Source organism: Neovison vison, chromosome 1 (genome assembly GCF_020171115.1).
Source record: "Neovison vison isolate M4711 chromosome 1, ASM_NN_V1, whole genome shotgun sequence".
In the NCBI taxonomy this organism is placed as follows: Eukaryota; Metazoa; Chordata; class Mammalia; order Carnivora; family Mustelidae; genus Neogale; species Neogale vison.
Window position 1 is genome coordinate 275895151 of NC_058091.1, and position 24849 is coordinate 275919999.

At 43.8% G+C, this 24849-nt stretch overlaps 2 protein-coding genes across 3 annotated transcripts in view; both read right to left on the bottom strand.

The window, feature by feature from the left end:
• Nucleotides 1-395: 395 nt before the first annotated feature.
• On the bottom strand, nucleotides 396-12405 carry GRPEL2 (GrpE like 2, mitochondrial). The gene is made up of 4 exons (XM_044231746.1): nucleotides 12243-12405; nucleotides 9668-9821; nucleotides 8487-8568; nucleotides 396-3601 (listed from the first exon to the last, which is right to left on the bottom strand). The coding sequence occupies exons 1-4, from the start codon at nucleotides 12317-12319 to the stop codon at nucleotides 3237-3239; spliced, it is 678 nt and encodes a 225-aa protein (XP_044087681.1). The 5' UTR covers nucleotides 12320-12405; the 3' UTR covers nucleotides 396-3236.
• A 4119-nt stretch (nucleotides 12406-16524) lies between these two features.
• Nucleotides 16525-24849, bottom strand: part of AFAP1L1 (actin filament associated protein 1 like 1) — a 59067-nt gene continuing 50742 nt past the window's right edge. For both annotated transcript variants that reach the window (XM_044231760.1, XM_044231753.1), the window contains exons 17-19: nucleotides 22535-22713; nucleotides 20377-20505; nucleotides 16525-17755 (exon numbers count right to left, since the gene is read on the bottom strand). In XM_044231760.1, coding sequence (XP_044087695.1) covers nucleotides 17732-17755; nucleotides 20377-20505; nucleotides 22535-22713 — 332 coding nt within the window. In that variant the 3' untranslated portion in view covers nucleotides 16525-17731. The remainder of the gene's footprint in view (nucleotides 17756-20376; nucleotides 20506-22534; nucleotides 22714-24849) is intronic.

Here is a 24849-nt window from a genome sequence, read left to right on the forward strand (position 1 = left end):
GCTGAAGATCTGTGTAAGGCCACATGTCAGTGATCTGGCTGAGAGGATCAGAAGTCCAGGAGTTCAAGTGACGTGATTGAAGCAGACAAGACAACTAGAACGGAGAAACAAGTGTAAGAAAATAAGGCAATGCCAGAGAGGAAGGCAAAAACAGAAGTCCAGATCCAAGAAATATGTCTAAGAATCAGAATGAAGCAAGGCCAAGGAGGTAGGAGAACAGACAAGACTTCAACCCCAAGGCAGGGTGTAGAATGAACGTCTACACCACATCCATTTGGCTGGGCTGCTGTGAGATCTCAAGGTACCTCTGCTGAGTGTTGACAAGATGGGTCAGGAGTCAATGAAGTGACCATAATGTCAATATACAGGCAGACAAAGACACTAAACACAGGAACTAGTTATGTCAATTCAGGTTTTATTGAAGTTGCTTCTGAATATTCTATTTCATCCTTAGTCTTCCCTATTTGGTTTGCTTTAGTGTACAAGAACCTTTCTTCACTTATCAGATCCTTTGCCATGAAAGAGCACCAATTAACTTATCAGTATCAAACTAATTCCCTTATGACAGTGAAGAAAATCTGTGAAAGGTTTGCAGAATCCATGTATTAAAACACCAGGATCCCCTCTTCAAGTGAGCCAAAGCTTCCTTATGTATCTGCAGGCCTACAACATTTCACTTTACCAACAAGATTAAAGTAATGAAGAGCAGACACAATTTTCTTGCTCCTCCAGTCTGAAAGTGTGGATTTCTTGCATTAGTTAAAACAACACACACACACACACACAGAAAAAAAACCAGAAGCTGGAAGGAAAATAAGTCACTGATAGATTAAATTACAATTTTTTCTTTTTTTTTTTAATAGAAGCACCACTTAACCAGTTTTCCCCTATGCCTAGACTTTAGACAGCTATTAAAAACATAGGCAAAATAACATGTTTAATAGAAAGTAATAAAAATAAATATTTGAGGGCCTACTGTAGTAGACAATTTACACATTTCATTTAATCCTCACAATATTGTGAGAGAATTATAATCATTGTACAAACAAGGAAGTAGGCTCAGAAGGATGAAATGACTGGGGCCCAAGATCACACAGGTGACTGGGCTGGGATTTATGTTCAAGTCTATGCCTCCACAGCCTATGCTCTGTTATGCTGCTCTGGCTCCCAAAAGCCCAACTTTTGAGATTCTTACCATTAGACCTCCATCTTCTAAATTTACACTTTTAAGTCTGCGTAACTACTGAATAATAAAAACATAAAATTATTCTTAATCTACTTGCTAAAACAGGAGGTTGCAAGGAATATTAGAAGACTCTTCAAGTACTCGAACATTTCATACCTAAAACTATGCTTGTTCTAATTCACTGATAATGACAGCTAGTAATTCAATAACACATAGGTAATTGGCTCCTTTTCTTGTTTGTCACCATCTGTCAATCTCAAAGGAATGAAGGCAAAAAAAAAAAAAAAAAAAAGACAAATTCCTATTGTGAAATCTGACTGCTCATTAAATTTATAGTATGCACTTACTGGAAAGCCCAAAGAGGTTCTGGTTTTAAAATCTTACCACCAGTGTTTCGTTTGCTTCTTAAAAGCACTCTTTTTTTTTTTTTTTTTTTTTTTTGAGTATCTAATTCTGGTGGAGATGGCAGGGCCCACTGGGGGATGGTTTTATTGATACATATGTGGAGTGTGCTGGAACTATCTATGATGTCTAAGAGGGTAACTTGTAACACTCCCCAGAATGGCGTCATAAAATTCCAGTAGAAACAGATCTACTTTATGGATAACTAATTTAAAAAGCCTGAACCTACCTATGCAAGCTGGATGTCTAATCATCTTTGTCCGCTGGGGACACATCTGCATGTTCATTACAGAACTGCTGGATCTTAAATGATTCAAGTTAATATCTAGTTGTTCCTTATTCAAGTTCTCACTGAAATTTAGTTTACTGGTTTTAGACATTTTGAGTCCAGTCCTAAAAAAACGTCTTCATGCTTAAGAAGCTGAAAGGGTGAGATGAGATCATCATTAAGGCCTCTTCTAACATTAAAGTCTCCGTAACTGACCTCCTTTCTAAAGTTAGATAGGTCACTCACTTGCTCCTTTATTGAACTAATCTTTTACAGAACACCAGCCATAAGCGAGACTGAAAAAAATAAAAAATAAACATATAAACAAATAAACAGCTAGATGTTAATATATGTAATATAAGGCAGATACAAAAACTGGAAAATAAAGCTTATCAGCATGAGAGGTAGTGATTTGTGGTACCAAATTAAAAAAAAAAAATTCAGCATTAACTAAATGAAATGAGAAATCATAGGAACCTAACATTTTTGCCCTGAACACCTCCTTGCATAATCTAATAAAGGATGATGAGGCAAATTTGACAAAGTGGAAGATTTAGGGGCTAGTGGAGAGAAAAGCTGTAGGTCAATTACCTACACAGACCGATTTGGGTCACTAGCTATTGATGCTGCCTTGGTTTCCCTGAAATGATTATATACCTAGGGAGGCTGAAAATAATTGTAAGGTAACCCAGCAAAGCACAAGGTTTCTTGGTCATACTTGCTTGAAAGGAACCTGGCATCTTGAATTTCTTGATACTCCCTGCCTTCCAAATCTTGCCTGGGCCTTAATTAGTCCTTGTAAATGGGACAATGAGTGTGAATATACCTGGCGGGGGCTACAAGGACAAAAGATGGCTAAAAGGAAAATAATAAGAAGGGGAAGTCCTAAAAATCTATGTGTATAAAAACCAAGCCAAATGATCTAAATTCATGTAACTCTAAAGCTTTATCATCTAAGTACCCAGATGTTGAACCAATCCCTACCATCTCCTTTCCCCATGAAATACAAGATTCCTGTTGTAGGGACCATTAGAAAGAAACATTCAGTTGAAAATACATAAACATATACTCATTTCCACTTTTAAAAAGATTTTCAATTGACAGTCATCAGAGTACCAATTTTAAAATAATTTTCTTAAACATATTTGGACAAAGGCCATAGGATCACTTGTCACATTGTTCAAATGCCCAATGGCAAGACTTCTGATGAGACCAAATAGGTCACATTCATCAGCAGAGTATCTTAGAAATAAAGCCAATATGACTAAATCCAAAACAGATCACATGAAGTACCTCATGTACAATACAAACCTAGTTTAATAAATAAAGGAAACACAGGTGGCTGTACTCTGGGAGAACATTCAGTTCTTCATGGCCCATTCATAGTCTTCTCTGAGACTCCACTGCCACTTCCACCCTGGCAAGTCTAATGGTTCGGCCGTGAAGCTTGTAGCCATCTTGCCTTACTAACGCCACGGTGCCAGGCTGTACCCCAACACCTGCTGGCACATGACAGATGAGTTCATGCTCATGAGGGTCATATTTGTCACCAATGGGTGTCATCTTCTCTAGGCCATGTTTGGCAAACACACTTTTCAGCTTTGCTTCTAAAAGTGATAACCCTCGGAAGATCTTCTCCAGAGTGAGCTTCTGGTCCCCAGGCTCTGTTTCTTCAGAAATGTACTCTGTAGTCTTCTCCAAAATGTCTGCCACTTCTACCAAGTCCTTACAGAAACTCTGAATTCCTAGAGAAACCAGACACTTTTATTGTTTGTGAAGAAAAATCACTTTGCTCCTAGGGGAGGAGTATGGGGAATGCCTAGGGGAGTGGCTAGTATACTGGATACCCCAGAGAGTGGGAAGACTGACGCACAGGACCCAGGGATTGTCATCAATGATTACCACCTTAATCCAACTGACAAATCAGGGTTTCTCTTGGAAGGCATATGACTGGGAAGCCTATTAGGAAAAGGGGAAGATGGTTAGAACCTAAGGACTAGGTAAGAATGAATGCAGGATGTCAGAAACCCGTGCTTTAAAAACTGGATCATTAGGCAGGCGCCTGGGTGGTTCAGCTGGTTGAGCGACTGCCTTCAGCTTAGGTCATGATCCTAAGCTGGGTCCAGGATTGGGTCCCACATTGGGCTCCCTGCTCAGCTGGGGGTCTGCTTCTCCCTCTGACCTTCCCCCTCTCATGCTTGCTCTCATCCTCCCTAATAAATACATAAAATCTTAAAAAAACAATCCAGGATCATTGTTTCTTGTATTTTGATGGCTATTCACTTTTAGTACTGACTTATGTACAGTTTTAAAAATTCTTGTATGTCTTAATTTTGCTAAGACATCACTCTCAATAGGGACAAGATATTGGTATTTCATGGGGTAGGGGGCAATAATACAGAAGTTAGTTGAGAACACCATGCTAAGGGAGATTCAGGAAGGTTTATTCTTGAGGACTGGTTAAACCGGTATAGGAAAGGAATATGCTCCATAGAGGAGGTGAGCCTCCAACTGCCTACTCCAAAGTTACACATATATGTACATACATATACTTGCTGAAGATGGGCCACAAAACTTCTAAAATCTTTTTAGTTTTATGAACTGTTCTAAAAGTAAACTCACCTGTTGAGTAATCTCATTACTCCCAATGTAGCATCTTGATTTTTCTTACAGAAATGCAAGAATGTCATCATTATAGATATCTATGGTAATAGCAAAGCCGTGCTGGGAACTAGTGAACGATGAAGGACTTTGTTCATCTGGTTTTAATCCAGGGAAAGTTTTTAAAAAAATATTTTATTTATTCATGGTGGGGGGAGTGCACCCACGAGTGGGATGAGGGACAGAGGGAGAAGGAGCAGCAGACCCCCTGCTAAGCAAGAAGACTGACGTGGGGTCTGATCCCAGGACCATGGGATCATGACCTGAGCCGAAGTCAGTCACTTAACTGATTTCTGGGCACCCCAATCCAAGGACAGTTTTAAGGCTATGCATCAAAATAGGGAGCCATCTTAACTGTATTCAGAGGTAAAAAGGAAGATCATCCACAGGGAGACAATAAAAGAGAGGACAGAGAAGAAATTTCCTAGACTGGCTGCCTAGATTCTGGAAGGAACAACTGACAGAGGTAGGAATTCTAACTCATTAACTTCTGGGTGACAGAGTCCATTTATAGCATCTTGAGCAAACAAGTGTAATAGGATTCAAATTAGACTAATAATAATGTACATAATGGATTTGGGGTGCCAGGACATGACAGATGGGCAGGAAGAGAAGATATCAGAAGAAATAGAAGAACCAAGTGAAGGAATGCTGGTATAATGTGGGAGAGATCTGGTGTGGGAGAGGAGGTAAAGGAGAGGAAAGAGCAAAACCAGCAGGCATCTCCAGGGAACCAGACCTGGTGTGAACGAAGTTCCACGAGACACCTTCCCCACCTCTACTGGGGATGGTGGCCATAAATATTAATGGCTATGAATGAAATCAGCTGAAAATGTAGAAAAGATTTGCTTCAGGCTTGAGAAGTATGCCGATTAGATCAAAACTCTACCCAAGAGACAAGAATGTCTCATAAAGATCAACCAGGGAGTACTTAAAGGCAGATTCTCCTGGCTACTAAAAGACGACATAGACTCCAACAGAAATTTGAAAGCTAGGGGCGCCTGGCTGGCTCAGTGGGTTAAGCCGCTGCCTTCGGCTCAGGTCATGATCTCAGGGTCGTGGGATCGAGCCCCGCATCGGGCTCTCTGCTCAGCAGAGAGCCTGCTTCCTCCTCTCTCTCTCTCTCTGCCTGCCTCTCTGCCTGCTTGTGATCTCTGTCTGTCAAATAAATAAATAAAATCTTAAAAAAAAAAAAAAAGAAATTTGAAAGCGGCAGGCTTCTGGGCAGACTTGTACATTGCCTGGGACAGAGAACCCTGACTTCTGTCCAGTCAAGTTGTATGAATTTGGGTAAAAAGAAGCTCAAGCTCAGGTTCTTTTGTTTGTACAGTGGGTGGTTCAGTCTCTGATTCTATTCTAATTACTGTTACTTCAATAGGAAGTTGGTGTCTGAGCCATTTCTTGGGAGTGGGGGTGGGGGAGAATCTTTATGACCTGTTTAAGAGTAGATGAGTTACTGAGACAAAACTTTCCCTGGAAGGAGAGTCATCATGCTATATTACATATTAATTAAATAATAAAAGCTTTCTATTTTTTTCCTAACCTCATGCTCCCTGACCAATCTTCAATTTTTCTAAGTATTCCTGGCCACTAAAAAGAAATGACTCAAGCAAATGACTTAAGTGGCATACTGCTAGACACATTTTGCTCTCTAAATGAATAAATTAGATTATCAAATTATTTTTGAGCTTAGCTAGTATTCTGTTCCTGGGAACCTTATCAATTCTTGAGGAAACTGATGTAAGTGATATAACCCATCAAAGCCTCACTTCTAGTAAGCCAATTTACCCTGCTCCCCTCAAGCAGGAAAGTCTTTCCCAGGTACCAAGCTGGTTTACTTGCTACACAATTCCTTGGAGCTCAAAGGTTAGCAAACTTTTCCTATTAGGGGCCATATAGTAAGTATTTTAGCTTTTGTGAGATGAGGCAAAAACCAAGGATCTTATGCAGGTGATTATTTCTACAAATTTTTATTTTTACTTAATTAATTTATTTAAAGATTTATTTATTTATTTACTTGACAGAGATTGTTTTTTTTTTTTTTAAAGATTTATTTTATTTATTTATTTGACAGACAGAGATCAGAAGTTGGCGAGAGGCAGGCAGAGAGAGAGAGGAGGAAGCAGGCTTCCCACAGAGCAGAGAGCCCGATGCAGGGCTCGATCCCAGGACCCCGGGATCACGACCCGAGCCGAAGGCAGCAGCTCAATCCACTGAGCCACCCAGGCGCCCCCTTGACAGAGATTGTAAGTAGGCAGAGAGGCAGGCAGAGAGAGAGAGGATGAAGCAGGCTTCCCGCGCTGAGCAGAGTGCCCGATTTGGGGCTCGATCCCAGGACCCTGGGATCATGACCTGGGCCAAAGGCAGAGGCTTTAACCCACTGAGCCACCCAGGCACCCCAATTTCTACAAATTTTTAATAATAAAGTTCAGAGCTGTTTATGGACTTACACATAGGCTGTAGTTTGCAAAGCTCTGCCCTGACGGTTGGAAGTAAGACATTAAAACTTGGATGAAACATCAGTAATACAATTTGGGGGTCAGTACTTAGCTGATATCGTAGCCCTGAAACGTGGTATCTCTAGCACTGAATGCAAAGCAGAGGCTATGCCAAAGCACTGGGGCTGGACAGGATAGGAATGAAATGAACTCTATGCACAAACAGCAGATAAAATCCAGAGAACAAGGACTAGTGTGACATGGGGGAAAGAATAACAGACTGGGGGTCAGGAGCCAACCGACTTACGTCTCTGTCACCAATTAACTTTTTCCAGCTCATTTGTAAAAGACCAGACTACATACAATCCAAGGTATTGCTGAAGCACCTTCATTCTATGTGCAATGAAAGTATAATCCTCTTAACGAAACTGTGAGTAAGGCGAGTAATCACAGATCTGCCTTCTACCCTTCAATCTATTACTAACACTTACCTGAACACATCTGGAACGAGTTGTTGTGTGTTCAGAGAAATATCTGTGAAAGACTTTAAAAATGTGTGGACTTCAAATGTATATATATATTTAAGATTTTATTTTTAAGTAATCTCTACACCCAACGTGTGGCTCAAACACCTAACTAGAGATCAAGTTTCATGGTCCACTGACTAAGCCAGCCAGGTGCCCCTGAAAGACTTCAAAGATTGAAAGACCAAGACCAGTCATCAGTGAAAAAACAGATATGATCTAGTACAACTTCCAGAATTACCTGTTCCCATATGGTCCGAGGCTTTGTCTTTGAGTTATCTGCTAACTTATTAAGTTGTAAACACTGTTGGTAATGCAAGTGATTTTTGTCCACAGTAGTGAAAACTGTCTGGCGGAGACACAGTTGATTACTGCACTATGGTTATATACCAGTTTGCTCTACGAAGCAAATTTCAGTATTCCTCATTGCCCATGCGTCTCGCTCTTTGGATTTTCCTCTGAACATCTTAATGATTCACTTGTTTGTTAATGAGTTAAACAGAATTGGCTGCGTAAGCACTAGAATGTTAAGTGTACATGCTTGAAAAATTAAGTAACAAAAGTTTTGGTCAAAACAAAGGCAAGTACTAAATAAATAGTAAATAGTTCTTGGCAACATTCCCAATAAAAATCTCACAAGACATATGGCAAGAGTGGAAGGGCAGAGTAGGACTGGTTTAGGACCTAGCTGTGTTTTTTACTATGTTCAGTTTGTAAGGATACTGTCAGTATCCTTAAACTAAAAGGTTTTTTTTTTTTTTTTTGAGAGAAAGAGAGAGATTCTGAGAAAGAGAGAACAAACCTGCACAAAAGGAGGGGAGGGGCAGAGGGAGAGAGAGAATCCCAAGCAGGCACCATGCCCAGTGCAGATCCCAACATGGGGCTCAACCTCCCAATGAAGATCATGACCAGAGCCAAAATCAAGAGTCTCACGCTTAACCAAATGAGCCACCCAGATGCCCCAAACTAAAAGGTAGTTTAATTTTTATTATGAATAAATCTCTCACCAAATATCTTGGCATCTTCTACACATCTCTGGGTTCGCCGCCTTATGTTTTCACCATCGGCTACCGCTCTCTGGTATCTCATCTGACACCAAAAGCAAAGTCAAAATGATCAGAAAAATACATGCTTGCTAGTGGAAAAGAATTTTTTCTAAAAAGATTTTATTTATTTGAGAAAGAATGAGAGAGAGAGAGAGAGAGAAAACACTCATGAGAGGGGTAAGGGTCAGAGGGAGGAGACTCCCTGCTGAGCAGGGAGCCCAATGAGACACTGGATCCTGGAACTCCAGGATCACGACCTGAGCTGAAGGCAGTTGTTTAACCAACTGAGCCACCCACATTCCCAAGAACGTTTTTCCTTACTTTATAAACTCCAGCCTTGTGATAGGTTTTTATAAAAAAAAAAAAAAAATGAGAAGCTGCAGGAATCTTTGATCAGCTACTAGAAATCCCGAGTCAAAGCAGGAACCTACTTTGTAGAGCAACCCCGATAGGCTGTCATTTAGCTTCCTACTCTGAAGACTTAACAAGGTGTTTTCAAGCTCATTATCTTGAGAGAAAGCTTCCTTTTTCACAGGCAGCCAATAATGCCACCCTCTTTCTTCCATTGAACTGAACTCCAGGACAACAAACAATAAGTTTTAAAAGTGTGTCTTCTATTTGAAGGCAGTTAGTTTAGCTCCTTTAATCTTTTCCTCTTTCATTCTTATAATCCTTGATTCCTTTAATTGCCTTCACAAGACATGCTTTCCTACCTCCTTACCATTCTGGGTAGTCTTGCTTTGGAACTAACTAATTACTGCCCTCAACACGTGTGTGTCAACCCTGGTAGGGTTGAGTATGCCAGATGCAGTCTGACTGGCAGAGAACAGTGATAAGAGACATACTCATTCAACAAATATCTACAGAGTTTTTACTACATGTCAGGCCCTGGGCTTCCTCTGAAGCTACCACAACATTAGGTATATAAGTACTGTGACAGCATGTTTTTAACGATGATAGACTACTTTGCCTAATAATACCTAGCAGGAGAGTAGAGATGGGGTGAGAGGTAAAAAGCCCATGAGAGGAAATTTAATTTAAAAAACAAACAAACAAACAAACAAACAAAAAAAACGGACACAAAAACTGTGTGGATATATCAACCAGAGAGGGGATGTGAAGAACAGACAAAATCTACTCACTGTTAAGTCCTGGACTTCCTTCTCCAGTTTCACAGCTTTAAGCTTTAAGGCTCGTTCTGCAAGAGAGGGCCCAAGCTCATCGGGAGGGTCCTCAGAACTGCAGGCCTCACCAGCAGTTCTCTGGGTGGCAGTGCTGAAAGGATGCGGCCATCCCCTAAAGCGAGAGGGAGGGGGCACATGAAGAAATGCCATCACACAGAGCCAAACTGCTTGCGGTCACAGTAACACCACCAACACTTATGAAATATAAAGTTACTAAGTGTCAAACACCACTGTCAGGTTTTATGTAAATGATCTTCTCATCTCACAGTGTGTGAGAGAAATTATATTATCAATTTTTCTTTTAAAGATTTTATTGATTTATTTGAGACAGAACACGAGTGGTGGGAAGGGGCAGAGGGAGAGGGAGAAGCAGATTCCTAGCTGAACAAGGAGCGGGACGCCAGGACCCTGAGATCATGACCTGACCCGGTAGACAGACACTTAACCAACTGAGCCGCCGAGGCTCCCCTATCATCTCAATTTTATAAATGAGAAAACTGAAGCTCAGAGAGGCTTATGACTGGCATAAGACCACATAATCAGTATTCTGTTGAATCAGGATACTGAACACAAGGCAGCAGAAATAGCTAGAAGTGGGGACGCAAAAGTCAGCAAGAGAAAACCGAGTTCCTATGCCCAGAACCAGCAGGGCAATATCAGAAGTGGGAAATCAAAACACAAAGCCATATATTTCTGATTCAATCCTTCATTTTACACATGGGGAAAATGAAGCCCAGTAAAGGGACTGTGTCAAACTGGAGTCAGGCCTAGAATTCTAAAGCTTTCTTGACCACAAGCTCCTAAGTTAGGCTCTTATGAAAGAGCACCTGTGTTAAGAGAAATCCTGACTTGGGAACTCACCGTCTGTGTAAAATCAAGTCGGTTAAACACTTATAAAACACTATAAGTTCCAGGCTATGAACTATAAACAGGTGAATAAAATGGATCTTTGTATTCAAACATGTTTGTAATCCAGAATTTCATACAGCTCAAATGTCTGACGTATAGTTGTTTACAAAGGAAGAACTTAAGAGCAGGGCCTACTTTACAAATCTTGGATTGTAGCAGTTCTCACTCCTCCTTCAAGGAAGTTTCCATTACACTTTCTGGATTCTCATAACTTTAAGTAAAATCAACAAAATCAATCTGTGAGTACAAAAGATCTTTAAAACAAATAATTTACTCATATGAACTGGCATATATCGAAGAGCAGTCATTGAGGTGACATCCATGGCAAAGATTTAAAAGGGGTAAAAAGTGTTTGCTTTTTGCAAGGGAGAGGGAACATTCAGTAGAAAGCTATGGGCAAGATGACTTTTATGTCCTAGACTTTCCAGGCCAGCCCTGAACTCAGTTATTACAATCTCGTTTCAGACTGTAAACGGATCCACATTTCTGGTTCACAAAATATGGTCACCATAGATTTGGGGCAAATCACACAGGGTGAAATACCTCCTTCCTCCTCAACGAACAAACTACACTTATCCAACTGAAAGTAGGTCACAATACTCCCAAGGGCCAGTTTAAAGAGAAAACCGCCAAAGCCCAAGTCTGAAGCCAAGAGTTGAGGCTGATCTCTTCCAATTCCTTCTGCTCCAGAACTGGAGTGAGGGGAAATTTTATCAGAAGCTAACTTTTTTCTTCTAGTCACTTCCCTACATCACAAACTGCCAAAAAGACTTAAAAAGCCTGAAACCCAGAATTCAATCTCGCACCCAGGTGCTAGGGCAGGGTGCTAGGTCAAGTGTGTGAAGATAAAAAGGTGGCAAAGTTTTGCGAAATTCCCGGATTCCCCGCAGCTTAATTTACACTTCAGAAGTCCAACCTTACTCACCCCACAGTTCACTCATTTTTATTCTTTCTGAGGAACACACAGGCAAACACGGAGTCGCCCTGAGGATAATTAACGTTGTTCACTAATTAAAAGAGTCGATTCTAGAGCCCTGAGTTTGGAAAAGTTACTAAACTTTTTTAAACCTCAGTTTTCTCGATTGAACCGAAGAAAAAAAAGAACTACCCATAAAGTTCTACAGTCGGCATGATAAGTAAACAAAAAAAGGTGCCGCAGCCGATGGTGTAGAGCAGCAAATGCAACTTCATAGACTCAGGTGGAAGAGCCGTTTGGAGACCAAGTCGACCGCCCTCCTTTTACCGAGAGGTAAAGTGAAGCCGAGATAATGTGGAAGGGACTGGCCTAGGGTCACACAGGGAGTCGGCGGGGAGAATTCAATGTCACTGCAGACACCCCAGACGGAGGAAAAGGGGCCAGGAGATGTACATCCCCAACTGAGTCGATGCTCGGGGCTGAAGAGTTCCCACCTCCAAGGAACGTGATCTCGGCTCTTTCTTGGCCTGGCAAGGAAACGCAGCTGTGTGCCTCAGTTTCCTTATCTGTAAAATGGGGCCGTGAGTGCCGAATCGGACAGCTCTGAGGTCTGGTGAGTCATCTCGCGCCCGCCAGCCCACAACCGCCCTTCCAGCTTGCTTGTCTCGCACTACCCTCAACCCGCGACCCGCGGCCTGCCTCGCTCACCTGCCTTCGGACGCGGCACTCGAGGCCAGGAGGCGTTGCACCAGCCGCCGGACCGCCCATACGGACCGCGCGGCCATATTCCCGATCTCGGCGGACGGAGGCAGCGCACGCGCAATTGCTCCAAATGACGAGATGAGCGAGATACCACGCTTCCCGGCAGCCTTCGCGGGCGCTCGCTTTCCAGGACCCCGAACCTGTACGCCACACTTCCGGTTGTCCGTGGCGCGCGCGGTGCTCGTGCCTATCCCGTGTCCCCGACGAAATGCGACACTTCCGGTCCCCAGCGAGTTGGGTGCGCAGGGCGGGTTCCGGTGGCGGGAGTTAGGCTCCGTTCTGGTCGCGAAATCCGCGGTCACCAGAGGGGATCGCAGCTGTACCCTCGAGTAGGTTACGTGAAATCGTAAACAATAAGTGAATGCAAACGCGACTTAAAGTCAAAATATGACCGGTGTTTAACGAGGGCCGCGGTGCCGCGGAAGCCTAGAATACGTTGTGGCCGAGTGTCGGCAGTTTTCCCAGAGGAAACACTTGACGGAAAGCTGAAGAAGGAGTAGATGAAAGGAGGAGGAAAGTAGTTCAGGTAGAGGTAAACAGCATCTGCAAAATCCCAGTCAAGAGGGAGAATGTATTTCGAGTGTGGCACCGACCTATTGGAGGGAACGGGGGCCGGCAACACAACACAGTGAGCGGAACGGGTCCCGCGAGGGGTTTAAAAAAACGTAAAGCCCGACTCCGCCATTACTCTTACCTTTTTTGTTCCAGTTCCCTTGTTTTCTGTCTTCGCTATTTTTTAAAATGTGCATTTTCTCACTATGTGAGCTCCATTAGGGCAGAGATTAGTCCGTTATTGCCAATGAACGGTGGAACAGTTTCCTAATGTAGTACCCCAATTTTTTGCTCCATGAACGTGAGTCTTACTGATTGCAATGCGAACATGTTACAAAACCTTCACATGTTTAACGGGTCGCTTTGACTCCTGTATGATGCAGATTGCTGGGTCTAAACAAAGAGGCAGGGAGACAGGCTGTCGTACTAGTCCATGCAAGGGGAGGACTGTACTCTGTCCTGGGGACCCCTTGATAGACCTTTGTAACACGCTACCTAAAGTAGCTACTATTTTAGGTGTGTCCTGCAATTTCTGTTTCCATATTTGGTTTTTTCGTTTGTTTTCTTTTTGTTCTCCCAACTAGAGTTTAAGCTAGAGGGTGTCTGTCTTGTTCACAGTGGTTATTTCTGACATCTAGTACAGTAGGTAGGTATCCACAGCAGGTTCTCAACGAATATTTGTTGAATGAATTAATGGTTGACGTTAGTGGAGATAGGATGAAGTGGATGAATTGTAGAGAGATTTAGTGTGGAAAACTGTCAGGAAGTGAGGATAGATTGGCGATTAGGGTTGAGGGCACTTGGAATTGCCCTCATTATATATTTTATATATAAAATATATAAATTTATATATATACCTCCCTAAGGTAAAAAAAAAAAAAAAAAAACAAACTAGTCTGACAATTCCAAGTGTGTGTGTGTGTGTGTGTATATATATATATATATATATTTTTTTTTTTTCTTTTTTTTTTTTTAGAAATGGGAAGTGTGCTCTCATCATTCTAAATCTTCACTGTAGCATGGCTTACTTATACTGTCGCTATTTGGGTCAGGTTTTCTCTCTACTTGTCTGTGAGTTCCCTGAGGACAGAGCTGGAGACTTGCATCTTTTAATTCTATCCAAGGCCCAGTCCAAATGTGTTGTAACCAACACCTGATGTTTTCTTTTGGTCTCCGTAGAAGAACAACATGGTTTAAGGAGGGATTATAATCCACTTTTACATTTATGAAAAGTGAGGCTCAGAGAGGTTGGTATACCTGCTCAGGGTCCCCCACTGAGGATTCAGGGACACCCGAAATCCTAATAGTCCCAACACTTGGCAGTGTCAGAAGGGATGGAGCTTCAAATCCCCCTAGACCCATGAGCCGATACCTTGAAAACAAAACAAACAAGGCATTTTAACAGATGAGGACTGGCATCTATGCTTTAGCCATTTTGTTTGCACTTCTCTTAGCTAACTAGCTTATACCCAATGTGCTGCATATGTACATCTTTCATTAGTCTGTTTATGAAGTGCTAGTGTGCTTCTGAATGCTGCAGTGCAAGACGGGTGGTGGGTTAAGATGTGGATGAAATGGAACCTTGGACTAAGAGGGGTGGCTGGCTCCATCACTTACTAACTGTGGGTTGTGCGAGTTACATAACCACTTTGGGTCGTGCAAGTTACATAACCGCCCTGGGCTTCAGTTTCCCAAACTAAAAACTGGGTAATAGAGCCTGTGTCACAGAGTTTTAGGGAAAATGCCTGGGAAAGTGATTAGCAGTTGGCACCAGGACTGGCTATGCAATTTAAAGGGCAAAAGGAAAATGTGATGCCCCTTGTTCAAAAATTACTGAGAGGGTTAATAGCAGAGCGCTAAACCAAGGTCAGGGCCCCGCTAATCTTTGTGACTGCACAGGTTGTGTGCCTGTGAACCTTAGCTAACACAGTACCTATGCGAGGAGTGCTCACTGTTCCCCCTCTCAAGGATTCCCAAGGTCTTTCAGTGGGGAAAAATGCTCAACTGCAGAATAACCGCACGAGAAAGAATACACACCGAGGACAGAGTTGGGGTGTTAGGTGTCATTCCAGGATCCACATTTAAAAAAAAAGAACATTAACTGCTGCTGCCCCTCAGAACAATTTGTTACTTAAAACTGTAACCCCTGGAGGATTTTACTAGTTACCAAGCACATTTAGATATGGCCTTAAGAAATACACATACTGGCAACAGGTCTTTGGGGAGAAGGACGATATATGACCGTGAAGCTGGGCAGCTGGGGATACCTGGCTCGCTCAGGGCGGAATGCCACCCCTTCACCGAGGCCAGGCAGCCCGGAACGCCCGGCCCACCCAGGGCGGAACGCCGCCTGCTTCAGGGAAGCCAAGCACCAGGGAACGCCTGGTCAGCTCAGGGTGGAATGAAAACCGCCTGCTTCCCTTATCCGTTGTCGCTCCTTTCTTTTCCCTGAAGCGCCCGTTGTTAGTTAGATGAGTCCTTTGAATGTGCTTGTTTAACTATAAACTTTATCCTCCTCCTTGCTTGTCTGCAAAACGGGATTAACGTTTGACCTTCGTCAATCCTGTTGGCTATTGTTTTCTATCCAATAAAAGTGAGACTGTGGAGTTGCTCGTGGCAGGAGTCCTTTTCGACTGTTGTCCCCTGCTCCCAGTCTCTTGCAGCTGACTTGTTTGTGCCTAATTCTTCTCTCTTTGCTGACTGGAAGTGGCAATTAACAATGTAGATTATGTCAGCTCCTTTTTCATTGAAGATAAGTGGAATCTGGATGAAAACTGTTATGGATTAGTTGCTTTTGAGCTTTTTGATGGCTGTGATTATCATATAAACATTTCTTCAGTGGAAAGAACACAGGGTTTTTAGTCAGATACTTCTTCTTTTTTTTTTTTTTTTAGATTTTATTTATTTATTTGACAGAGAGAGATCACAAGCAGGCAGAGAGGCAGGCAGAGAGAGAGAGGAGGAAGCAGGCTCCCTGCTGAGCAGAGAGCCCGATGCGGGCCTCGATCCCAGGACCCTGAGATCATGACCTGAGCCGAAGGCAGCAGCTTAACCCACTGAGCCACCCAGGCGCCCGGTTTTTAGTCAGATACTTCTTATCTAGCGAATAATAAGGGCCACTATTGACTGAGCATTTCCTCTTTCTCAGACAGTGCAAGATGCTTCCCCTGTGCTATCTCACTGAATTTCCCCAATAGTCTTGGGGGTGGGGGGAGGAAATGGAACTGTTAACCTGGGTTTTGTAGATAAAGAAAAGAATGAGAGGTCAGGTGACTTTCCCAGACTTAACCAGCTGGACAGTGGCAGAGGAGAGGCTGAAATCCAACTCTGTCTGGATTCAGGCTCACAGGCCCTAAGTCTCTTCCGCTGCCACGGATCAGCTAGGTGATTTTGGTCAGGCTATTTTCCCTGCTCTGGTTGTCAGCTACCTTAAAGGGTGGTAAAGTTTGGATAAGGCAGAAGTATGTAAAGCCCTAGGTAGGGTAAAGTGTCCAAAGGTTATTCTGTGTGTGTGTGTGTGTGTTTCTCTCTCTGGAGCTAACCTTTGAGCTCTCTTTTTTTTTTTTTTTTCTTTTTAAAGATTTTATCTATTTGTCAGAGAGAATGAGCACAGGCAGACAGAGTGGCAGAGGGAGAAGCAGGCTCCCTGCAGAGCAAGGAGCCCGATGTGGGACTCCTTCCCAGGATGCTGGGATCATGACCTGAGCCGAAGGCAGCCGCTTAACCAACTGAGCCACCCAGGCGTCCCAGCCTTTGAGCTCTTAACAGTTAACTGGTTTTATCTTACTTTGGAAGGAGATATAAAGACCAAAAAAGTGTCTACAGTGTTGAGAAAGCGGTGAGTGGCACAGTAAGGAGACTGCCCAAGACTTGAGGTCCCGCTCCCCTATAAAAGTATCAAGTGTTAGTAAAAGGCACTCCCAGCAGAAATGAGCCACCGTCCTTCGATTCTCCCTGATAGTTTTCCTTGACAGCAGGTACAGAAGTACAGACTGGAGAGCCTTTAAGTGCAAAATCAGGATAAAGACATACAGAGCGTCACATGGTTCTCTAGCTCTACCTCCTGGAGCCCGAGTGTCAAATGAAATAGGTAAAGGACTTGATTGGCTACAAATGACCCCACCCTACAATTCCTGCACCATACTGTGGACATTAGGAATCCATGTTCCTGTCACTATCGCTGTGGGTTGAAAACAAGTCCCCTGCTGAGTCTCCCCTCACCTGCTGCGTAGCAGATTTCTAATTGGAAAGCACCTCAAATGCAGGGTTCTGGTAGCCGCATCCGCCCAGCTCTGAAGCACAGACGGAATGACTGCAGAATTTGTGTGTTGTCTGTAGCTTTTGTTCACGTTCATGCAGGCAGGGAAATTCTATTGATTTTTCGGCCTCTTTATGTTGCCCAGAGGTTGTCAGTGATGCCCCACATGAATCCACTTGGCACAAGTGTGATCAGATGATCAAAGCTTGGCTCTTTGTACTGTACTACCTACTGATGCTTCAGCACTGTCTTCCTTTGCCCTATCGCCTGGGAGTGGGACGCTAGAATGGGATGGAATGGCTTATTCACGTGGGCTTTCATTTCTTCAGAAATGAGGGCAAAGACATTTAACAAAACCTTTACAGTGGTGCAGATTTCTAACTCCCTCCATCCCCGTTTTCCACCCTCTGGGAAGTTAAAAGGACGCCCTCCATGTCCTTCCTCCCATTTCTTCCCTCCCCGTTTCCCCTGTCATCATGCAAATCATGTAAAAGCTGGTCTTCTGGGTGCCCTGGAGAGGCTACTTCCAGTGGGGACTACTTCCAGTGTCCTGGCATCTCCTTGTGAAAAAAGTGTTTCCAATACAATCTTGTATTTCCTTTGGAATGAAATCTTCATCCTTTTTCTAGGTCTTCTTCATTTCCCATTCCTGAAGTCCAGAAAGATAAGACAAATCAGGTTGCTGAACATTCTAGTGTGACTTACAGGATAAAAACATTCCACTGCACCCGATTACATAAAGATCTCCACTGGCTAGAGAGTCACGGTTCCTAGTCTCACCCCCCTTTGGTAGCCATGGGTAAGTCCTTTCTCCACTCTGGGGAGTGGGGAGTTTTATGGGGGCTCAAATGTCACAAAGTTTGTCTTTCTCAGACAAGGAAACTGAAGCCAGTCTATGCTTGGCTCTAATGCTAGGGTGGGGTGAGGTAGGAGACTGATGAAAGAAAAGACAAAGCAGTTTGGTAAGGAAGGGTGAATGCAGGCAGCCCACTGGGCTCTCTTGTTTCCCCTGGAGCCATGCAGGACTTCATCTGGGAGGGATACTGAAGTCCTGGCCATTAGTGAATGGCTTTTTACCCACAAGTGATGCATAGGGTTTCCAGCCAGCTCTGGAGGTGATGGTGTAAACCAGGGTTGCATGAGAGGGTTGGAAGAACATTCTTGCTGGGAGGATTCCCCACTCCCAACCTGCTGCTCTTCTCAGTCTTCACCATCTAAACCGCAGTTGCTCAGGGCAACGACTTTGAGTCATCCTTGGTTCCTTTCTTCTCCTTATCCTTTACATCCCCATCAGCAAATCCTTTGGCTCTACCTCCAAAGCCAGCCACTTCAAATCACCCCACTACACCTTTTTCATCTCTCATCTGGATGACTCCTAACTGGTCTCCCCTGTCTCTGTATCAGTTCTCAACATTGTTCCAGAATGGTTTTGTTTTGTTTTGTGTGCTTTTGTTTTTTTAAAGAGAGAGCACGTGTGAGGCAGGGGCAGAGGGAGGGAGAGAATCTTAAGTAGGCTCCATGTCAGGTGTGGAGTCCGATGCAGGGCTCGACCTCACAACCCTGAGATCATGACCTTGAGATCACGACCTGAGCCAAAATCAAGAGTCTGACACTTAATCAAATGAGCCACCGAGGCACCCCCAGAATGGTCTTTCATTTTTTATTTATTTTATGTTTTATTATTTAAATACTTATTTTTTATTAAAAATTTTTTTAAAAAGATTTTGTCAGAGAGAGACAGAGCACAAGCAGTGGGAGCAGCAGGCAGAAGGAGAAACAAGGCTCCCCGCTGAGCAAAGAGCCCAATACAGGACATGATGCCAGGACTCTGGGATCAGGACCTGAGCCAAAGACAGACGCTTAACCAACTGAGCCACCCAGGTGTCCCCAGAATGGTCTTTTAAAAATGTAATTCATATCAACAAATTTTTTGCTCAAAACTTGCTAATGACTTTCCATTATGTTAGAACAAAATTTACAGTTCTTCCGATGTCCTACAAGGATCAAAGAGAAACAAATTGGCCCACAGGCCCATCTGGCCCACTGTGTGTTTTCAACTAAGAACGTGTTCATCAAAAACTAATGGTTTTTACATTTCTAAATGTTTGAAAACAAATCAAAAGAATAATAATTTTGGGGGAGCCTGGGTGGCTTAGTCAGTTAAATGTCTGCCTTTGGCTCAGGTCATGATTCCAAGGTACCGGCATCGAGTCCTGCATCAGCCTCCTTGCTCAGCAGGGAGCCTGCTTCTCCCTCTGCCCGCAGTTCCCCCTGCTTTGACAAATAAATAAATAAAATCTTAAAAAAAAATTTGTTTCTTGACATGTGAAAATTTTATGAAATTCAAATCTCAGTGTCCATAAATAAATTTTATTGGGACACAGCCATTCCATCATTTGTTTACAAGTTGTCTACTTTCCTGCTGCAGTGGCAGAGCTGAGTCATTCTGAAAGAAGCTCTGTGGTCCACAAGCTCGCAAATATTTACCTTTACAGTTTGCTGATGTCTAGTCTAGATGATCTAGGCTCTGGCTCTTTATTTCTCTAATCTCATGTCCTTATGCTCAGGTGTTAGTTTTTCAAGTCTACAATTTCTTTTCTCCTTTCTTCCTTCCTTCCTTTCTTTCTTCCTTCCTTCTTTCCTTTCAAGATTTTATTTATTCATTTGAGAGAGAAAGAGAGAGAGAGCATGAGCAGGGGGGAGGAGCAAGGGGAGAGAGAGAAACAGGTTTCCCCGCTGAGCATGGAGCTTGAAAGAACCCTGGGATCATGACCTGAGGGAAAGGCAGATCCTTCAGCTGAGCCGGCTGAGCCACCCAGGTGCCCCTCAAGTCCACAATTTCTTATTCCCAATTCTGCAATCCAGAAAACCCTAAAACCAAATTTTTTAATCAAGCATTTCGGCACAAACACAACTGGTGCAAAACCTGACCTGAGCTGATGTGAGGCTGTTTATAATCTACTCCACATGGTGTGAATATTCATGTGACTTCTTGTAGAATACTTGTAGAATACTTAACATGTTTGCTTTCACAGTGCTTCCTGAGAACTTGCTGGGGTTTTTCATCATACACAGTATATGTATCATATTATCTTTCTAAAATCCTCAAAGTTCTGGAACACAGCTGACCCTGAGAGGACTGGACTAGGCTCACTGAGCGAGCCTGGGACCTAGAACCGGAAGAGGTGGTGCCAAGAACCTCTCGGTGGAGTTCTGTAGGAAGGGGGCTGCCAGATCTCTGAATTTTGATTTGCTGCGCTATTGCAATACCTTGGCTTTCTGTAGCACGCTTCCTTGGTTGGAGGTTACGATGGATGGGCTTCTCTTCCTCAGCTCAGAAACACAGTTGACAGGGAGAGGTTGCTCTGGGGCGTTGTTCTGGGGTTTATTTGCAGTTTCCTGTTGATGAGGAAAAATAGTTACATAGGTGAGGCCTAATGCTGGCTTCCCACACCTGGCTTGCCCTCCAAAGAATGCAAATAGAAGGTGCTGTTAGGCTAGCACCAAATAGGGCGAGGGGAGGAAGGCCCCTTGAGGGCCTTGAAATGAAAGTAATGACCTCTAAAATTACAGAGCCCTCATTATGCACCAGGCTTTGCATGGATTAGCTCATTTAGACTTTCCAAGTCTACGAAGTAGGTACCATTATTAGTCACCCTGTTTTACAGATGAGCCAAATGGGAAGGTCAAGTCACTGCTCAAGGTCACATAGTTGGTGAGTGGGAGAGCTGGGATTCAAACCCCACCGCCCTCTCTTTTCATCTCTCCCATATTCCTTCTCTTCTACAGTGCCCTCACCCCTTAACTTTTCCAGATAGTTGTGCAGTACATTACTGGATATAATTCTTTAAGTGTGGCATACTAACGGCTAAACCTGCAGGGAATTTAGAGAAGACATCTCCTTCTCTCCAAAGGCCTTCAGAAAGGTTCACGAGTCTTGGGAAGAGCTATCTGGAATGTGAATTTCAGGGCACATTGGTGGGAAGAAGCAGCTGGGATGAGTGAAACCACTTCTAGCTCCTCCTCCAGCCCTCTGTGAGTTTGCCTTTGTTTTCTTAAGCTCTTCATCTGTAAATGAGGTTGGAAAGTCCCAAGGAGAGGAAGCAAACAGGCAAAAGGAACAGCCTGGCTTGGAGACGTGGGGTGTGGTCTGATCAGGCGGTGGCAACTCAAAACTTATCCAACAAGCTATTTCATCTATCCGAATCTCCCTGTTCTTTTCTAAAGCAGGCATTGAGTTTTATTCATTCAGCAAACATTTGTTGCACTTCTATTTTGCGGACTCTGTAGAAGGGCTAAGGTTATAATGATAAAACAGGCATAGTCCAATTTTTAATAAAACTATACAACCCAGTGGGGGAGACAGACATTAGACCAGGAAGGACACAAAAATACACACACACACACACACACACACACACGTATACAGAAATTGTGGCCAAGTGCTATGAGAAAGAATAACACATTGGACTGTTCGCAATTTAGACCAGTTGTTCCCAAATATGGGCGATTTTGCCTTTCCAGGGGACTTTTGGCAATTTCCGAAGGCATTTCTGGTTGTCAGGTGGGTGTGGAACTACTGGCATCTAGCAGGCAGAAGCTTGTAACGCTGATAAACATCCTACATGTACCTGGCAGTCCCCTATTAAAAGAATTATCGGCCCCAAATATCAGTAGTGCTGAGGTTGAGACATTCAGATGGAGACGGAGGTCAGTCAGGTTCTCCCTGAGGAGCTCTCATTCGGGGCGAGAAGATCTACCTTGCAGGGGTGCTTGGAGCCCTGGAGATCATGGCTATGCAAAGCCCAGAGGACCACTTGGTACACTGAGGACCCTAAGACAGGGCACAAGCACCATGGCTAAGGCCGGGCTCTGGAGTCAGTCTTCCAGCATTGCGAATCCTGCCTCCCACTTACTTAACTGAGTGACCTGGCCTAAGTCCCTCAGCACCTCTGACCTCCGTTTCCTTGTCCGTCCAGTGGCGCCAGCACATCTAGTGTCCTACCTCCCGGGACTGCCGTGAAGGTCGGGTGAGATAACAGGAGTTAAAGGCTGTACTGACCTACAGTACAGTTATTGACCTACAACACAGTTATTGTTCAACACACACTTGTTATTCAACATACCGTAGTTATACTTACCAGTAACCCAAAGGCTACTTCTAGGACCACATTCAGGATAAAAAGTCAAATGGCAGGGCTTTGGGGGAGACAACAAAGGCCAGAGCTTGCTCTGACGGTCCCCTCCCTAGCAGTGCCAGCTGCTCTTTGGCAGGCTGTCTTCTGGCATGTTCCCACTCCTCTTTGGGCATCTACTTGCTCATCTGTAAACGACCATTATTTCTACCCGCAAAGAGTGACCATGAAGATCTACAGCACATGAGGGGATTTAGAAGCAGCTACCCTGGCCCAGATGGGCGTGGACTCACCCCACTCTTGTTCTTGCTGCTCACGGACAGCCCCAGCGTCGGGCCCCCTGCCAGGGACTGCTGTAGTCGCTCCTTCACAGCCACAAGCCGCAGCTCCAGGTCGATTCGGCGCTCCTCCTTTGCCCGACACTGAGCTTCCAGGGCAGCCACGGCCTCCTCCAGAGCCTTTAACTTCGTTCCTGTGTCCAGAGACATGGCAGAGAAATAGCTGAGCCTGGCCTGAAGCCTCAGGGAATTCGGCAGGACCTCAGGTTCTAGTCCGTCCCTCTCAGGGGGCTTTTCCAAGCCCTCAGTCCCAATTCAGAGAAGGACTTGGGGCCTGGGATTCCAGCTCCAGGCTGGGTTGTGTCATTTTTACCCGCCCTGTATCTGTTTCCCCACCTTCTGGATCCAGAACCCTGATTTTCCCCTGGGAAACCACCTTTCTCCTCCAATTCCCTTTAGTTTGGATGGAGCTGACCTCACTTTAAGTTCAAGGCGTTGGTACATGACTTAGACCTGGCCCATAATCCTGTCTCCATTTTCTGGTCACAGTGGTTGGTTTAGAGATTAAAATTGGTCCAATCAGAGTGAATCCTGAGGCTTCTGTGGGGTCCATTGGGAAGAGAAGTTTTCTCTGCAGGGGCGGTTGAAGGGATTAGGTGAGGGCTAGAGCTGTGCAGCCATTATGCCACCACGAGGGGCAGAGAATGAAGCCAACACAGAGGATGGCAGAAGACAGAATTATACTTCCTGGTGACATCGTTCCAATTCCTGGAACTTGCTATACCTGATTGCTCAGTTTTCCTATCTTTTCTTTTTCTTTAAAAATAGGTATCTTTTTTTTTTTAAAGATTTTATTTATTTATTTGACAGAGAAAGATCACAAGTAGATGGAGAGAGAGGCAGGCAGAGAGAGAGAGTGGGAAGCAGGCTCCCTGCTGAGCAGAGAGCCCGATGTGGGACTCGATCCCAGGACCCTGAGATCATGACCTGAGCCGAAGGCAGCGGTTTAACCCACTGAGCCACCCAGGCGCCCTCTCTTCTTTTTTTTTAAAGTAAGGTCTAAACCCAATATAGGGCTTGAACTCATGACCCTGAGGTCAAAAGTCATATGCTCTACTAACTGAGCAAGCCAGGCACCCCTATGTTTTTCCTCTCATTTCTTCTTCTTTTTTTTTTTTTTTAATTTTTTTGGAATTCCTTTTTCCTTTTTTTAAAAGATTTATTTATTTTAGAGAGAGAGGGAGCAGGGGGAGGGGTAAAGAGAGAGGGAGAGAAGCAGATGCCCCGCTGCATGTGAAGCCCAATTCTAGGCTGAGCTCTGGGCTCAATCTCATGGCCCTGAAATCAGGACCTGAGCTAAAATTAAGAGTCTAACCCTCAACTGGCTGAGCCATCCCGGTGCCCTCCTTTTCATTTCTAAGCCAATCTGACTTTGGTTTCTCTTACTTGTAACTGAGTTATAATACAGGGCTTTACATCGACCATGGGCTCCTACTGGGATTTTGTTGCTTTTCAATCTAAATGAACAAACCTGTATTAGTATCTTTTCATGCCAAGAGGTGTGTTGGGTCTTACCAGGTTTAAAAGTTAGTTTCTTTCTCTCTTTCATTCATTGATTTATTCATTCATTCATCTATCCAGTAAATACTTATTGGGTGCTAAGCCCTTGCTTTGTACTGGGTGCTGTTCTGGATCCTTGGGATAGATCAGTAAACAAAACAGGCCAAGATCCTTAATCTTACAGAGCTCATATTTGTGTGTGTGTGTGTGTGTGTGTGTATGAGAGAGAAAAAAACAATAAATAAAAATGATAAATATAATAAATAATCAAATGTTACAAAGTGATGTGCTGTTTAAAAAAGTTGAGCAGGAGGGCGCCTGCGTGGCTCAGTGGGTTACGCCGCTGCCTTCGGCTCAGGTCATGATCTCAGGGTTCTGGGATTGAGTCCCGCATCGGGCTCTCTGCTCAGCAGGGAGCCTGCTTCCTCCTCTCTCTCTCTGCCTGCCTCTCTGCCTACTTGTAATCTCTCTCTGTCAAATAAATAAAAATAAAATCTAAAAAAAAAAAAAAAAAAAAAAAAAGTTGAGCAGGAAAAGGAAGATAGCCTGTTCCAAACCCTGTTTCGACTCTTAGAAAGTTCTGTATATTGAGACCAAACTGCCTTCTTATGCTTCCCTCCCACAGATTCTGGTTCTTGGCTACACAGAAGAAGCCTTATCCTTTAATCTAGAAGTTCTCTGTTAGGTTCATGGATTCCTAGGCACTCTGTGGGTGAGCTCTGAGGGCACATGAGCTCTAGCTGCTGAAACTGTCCACAACATTGTGAATT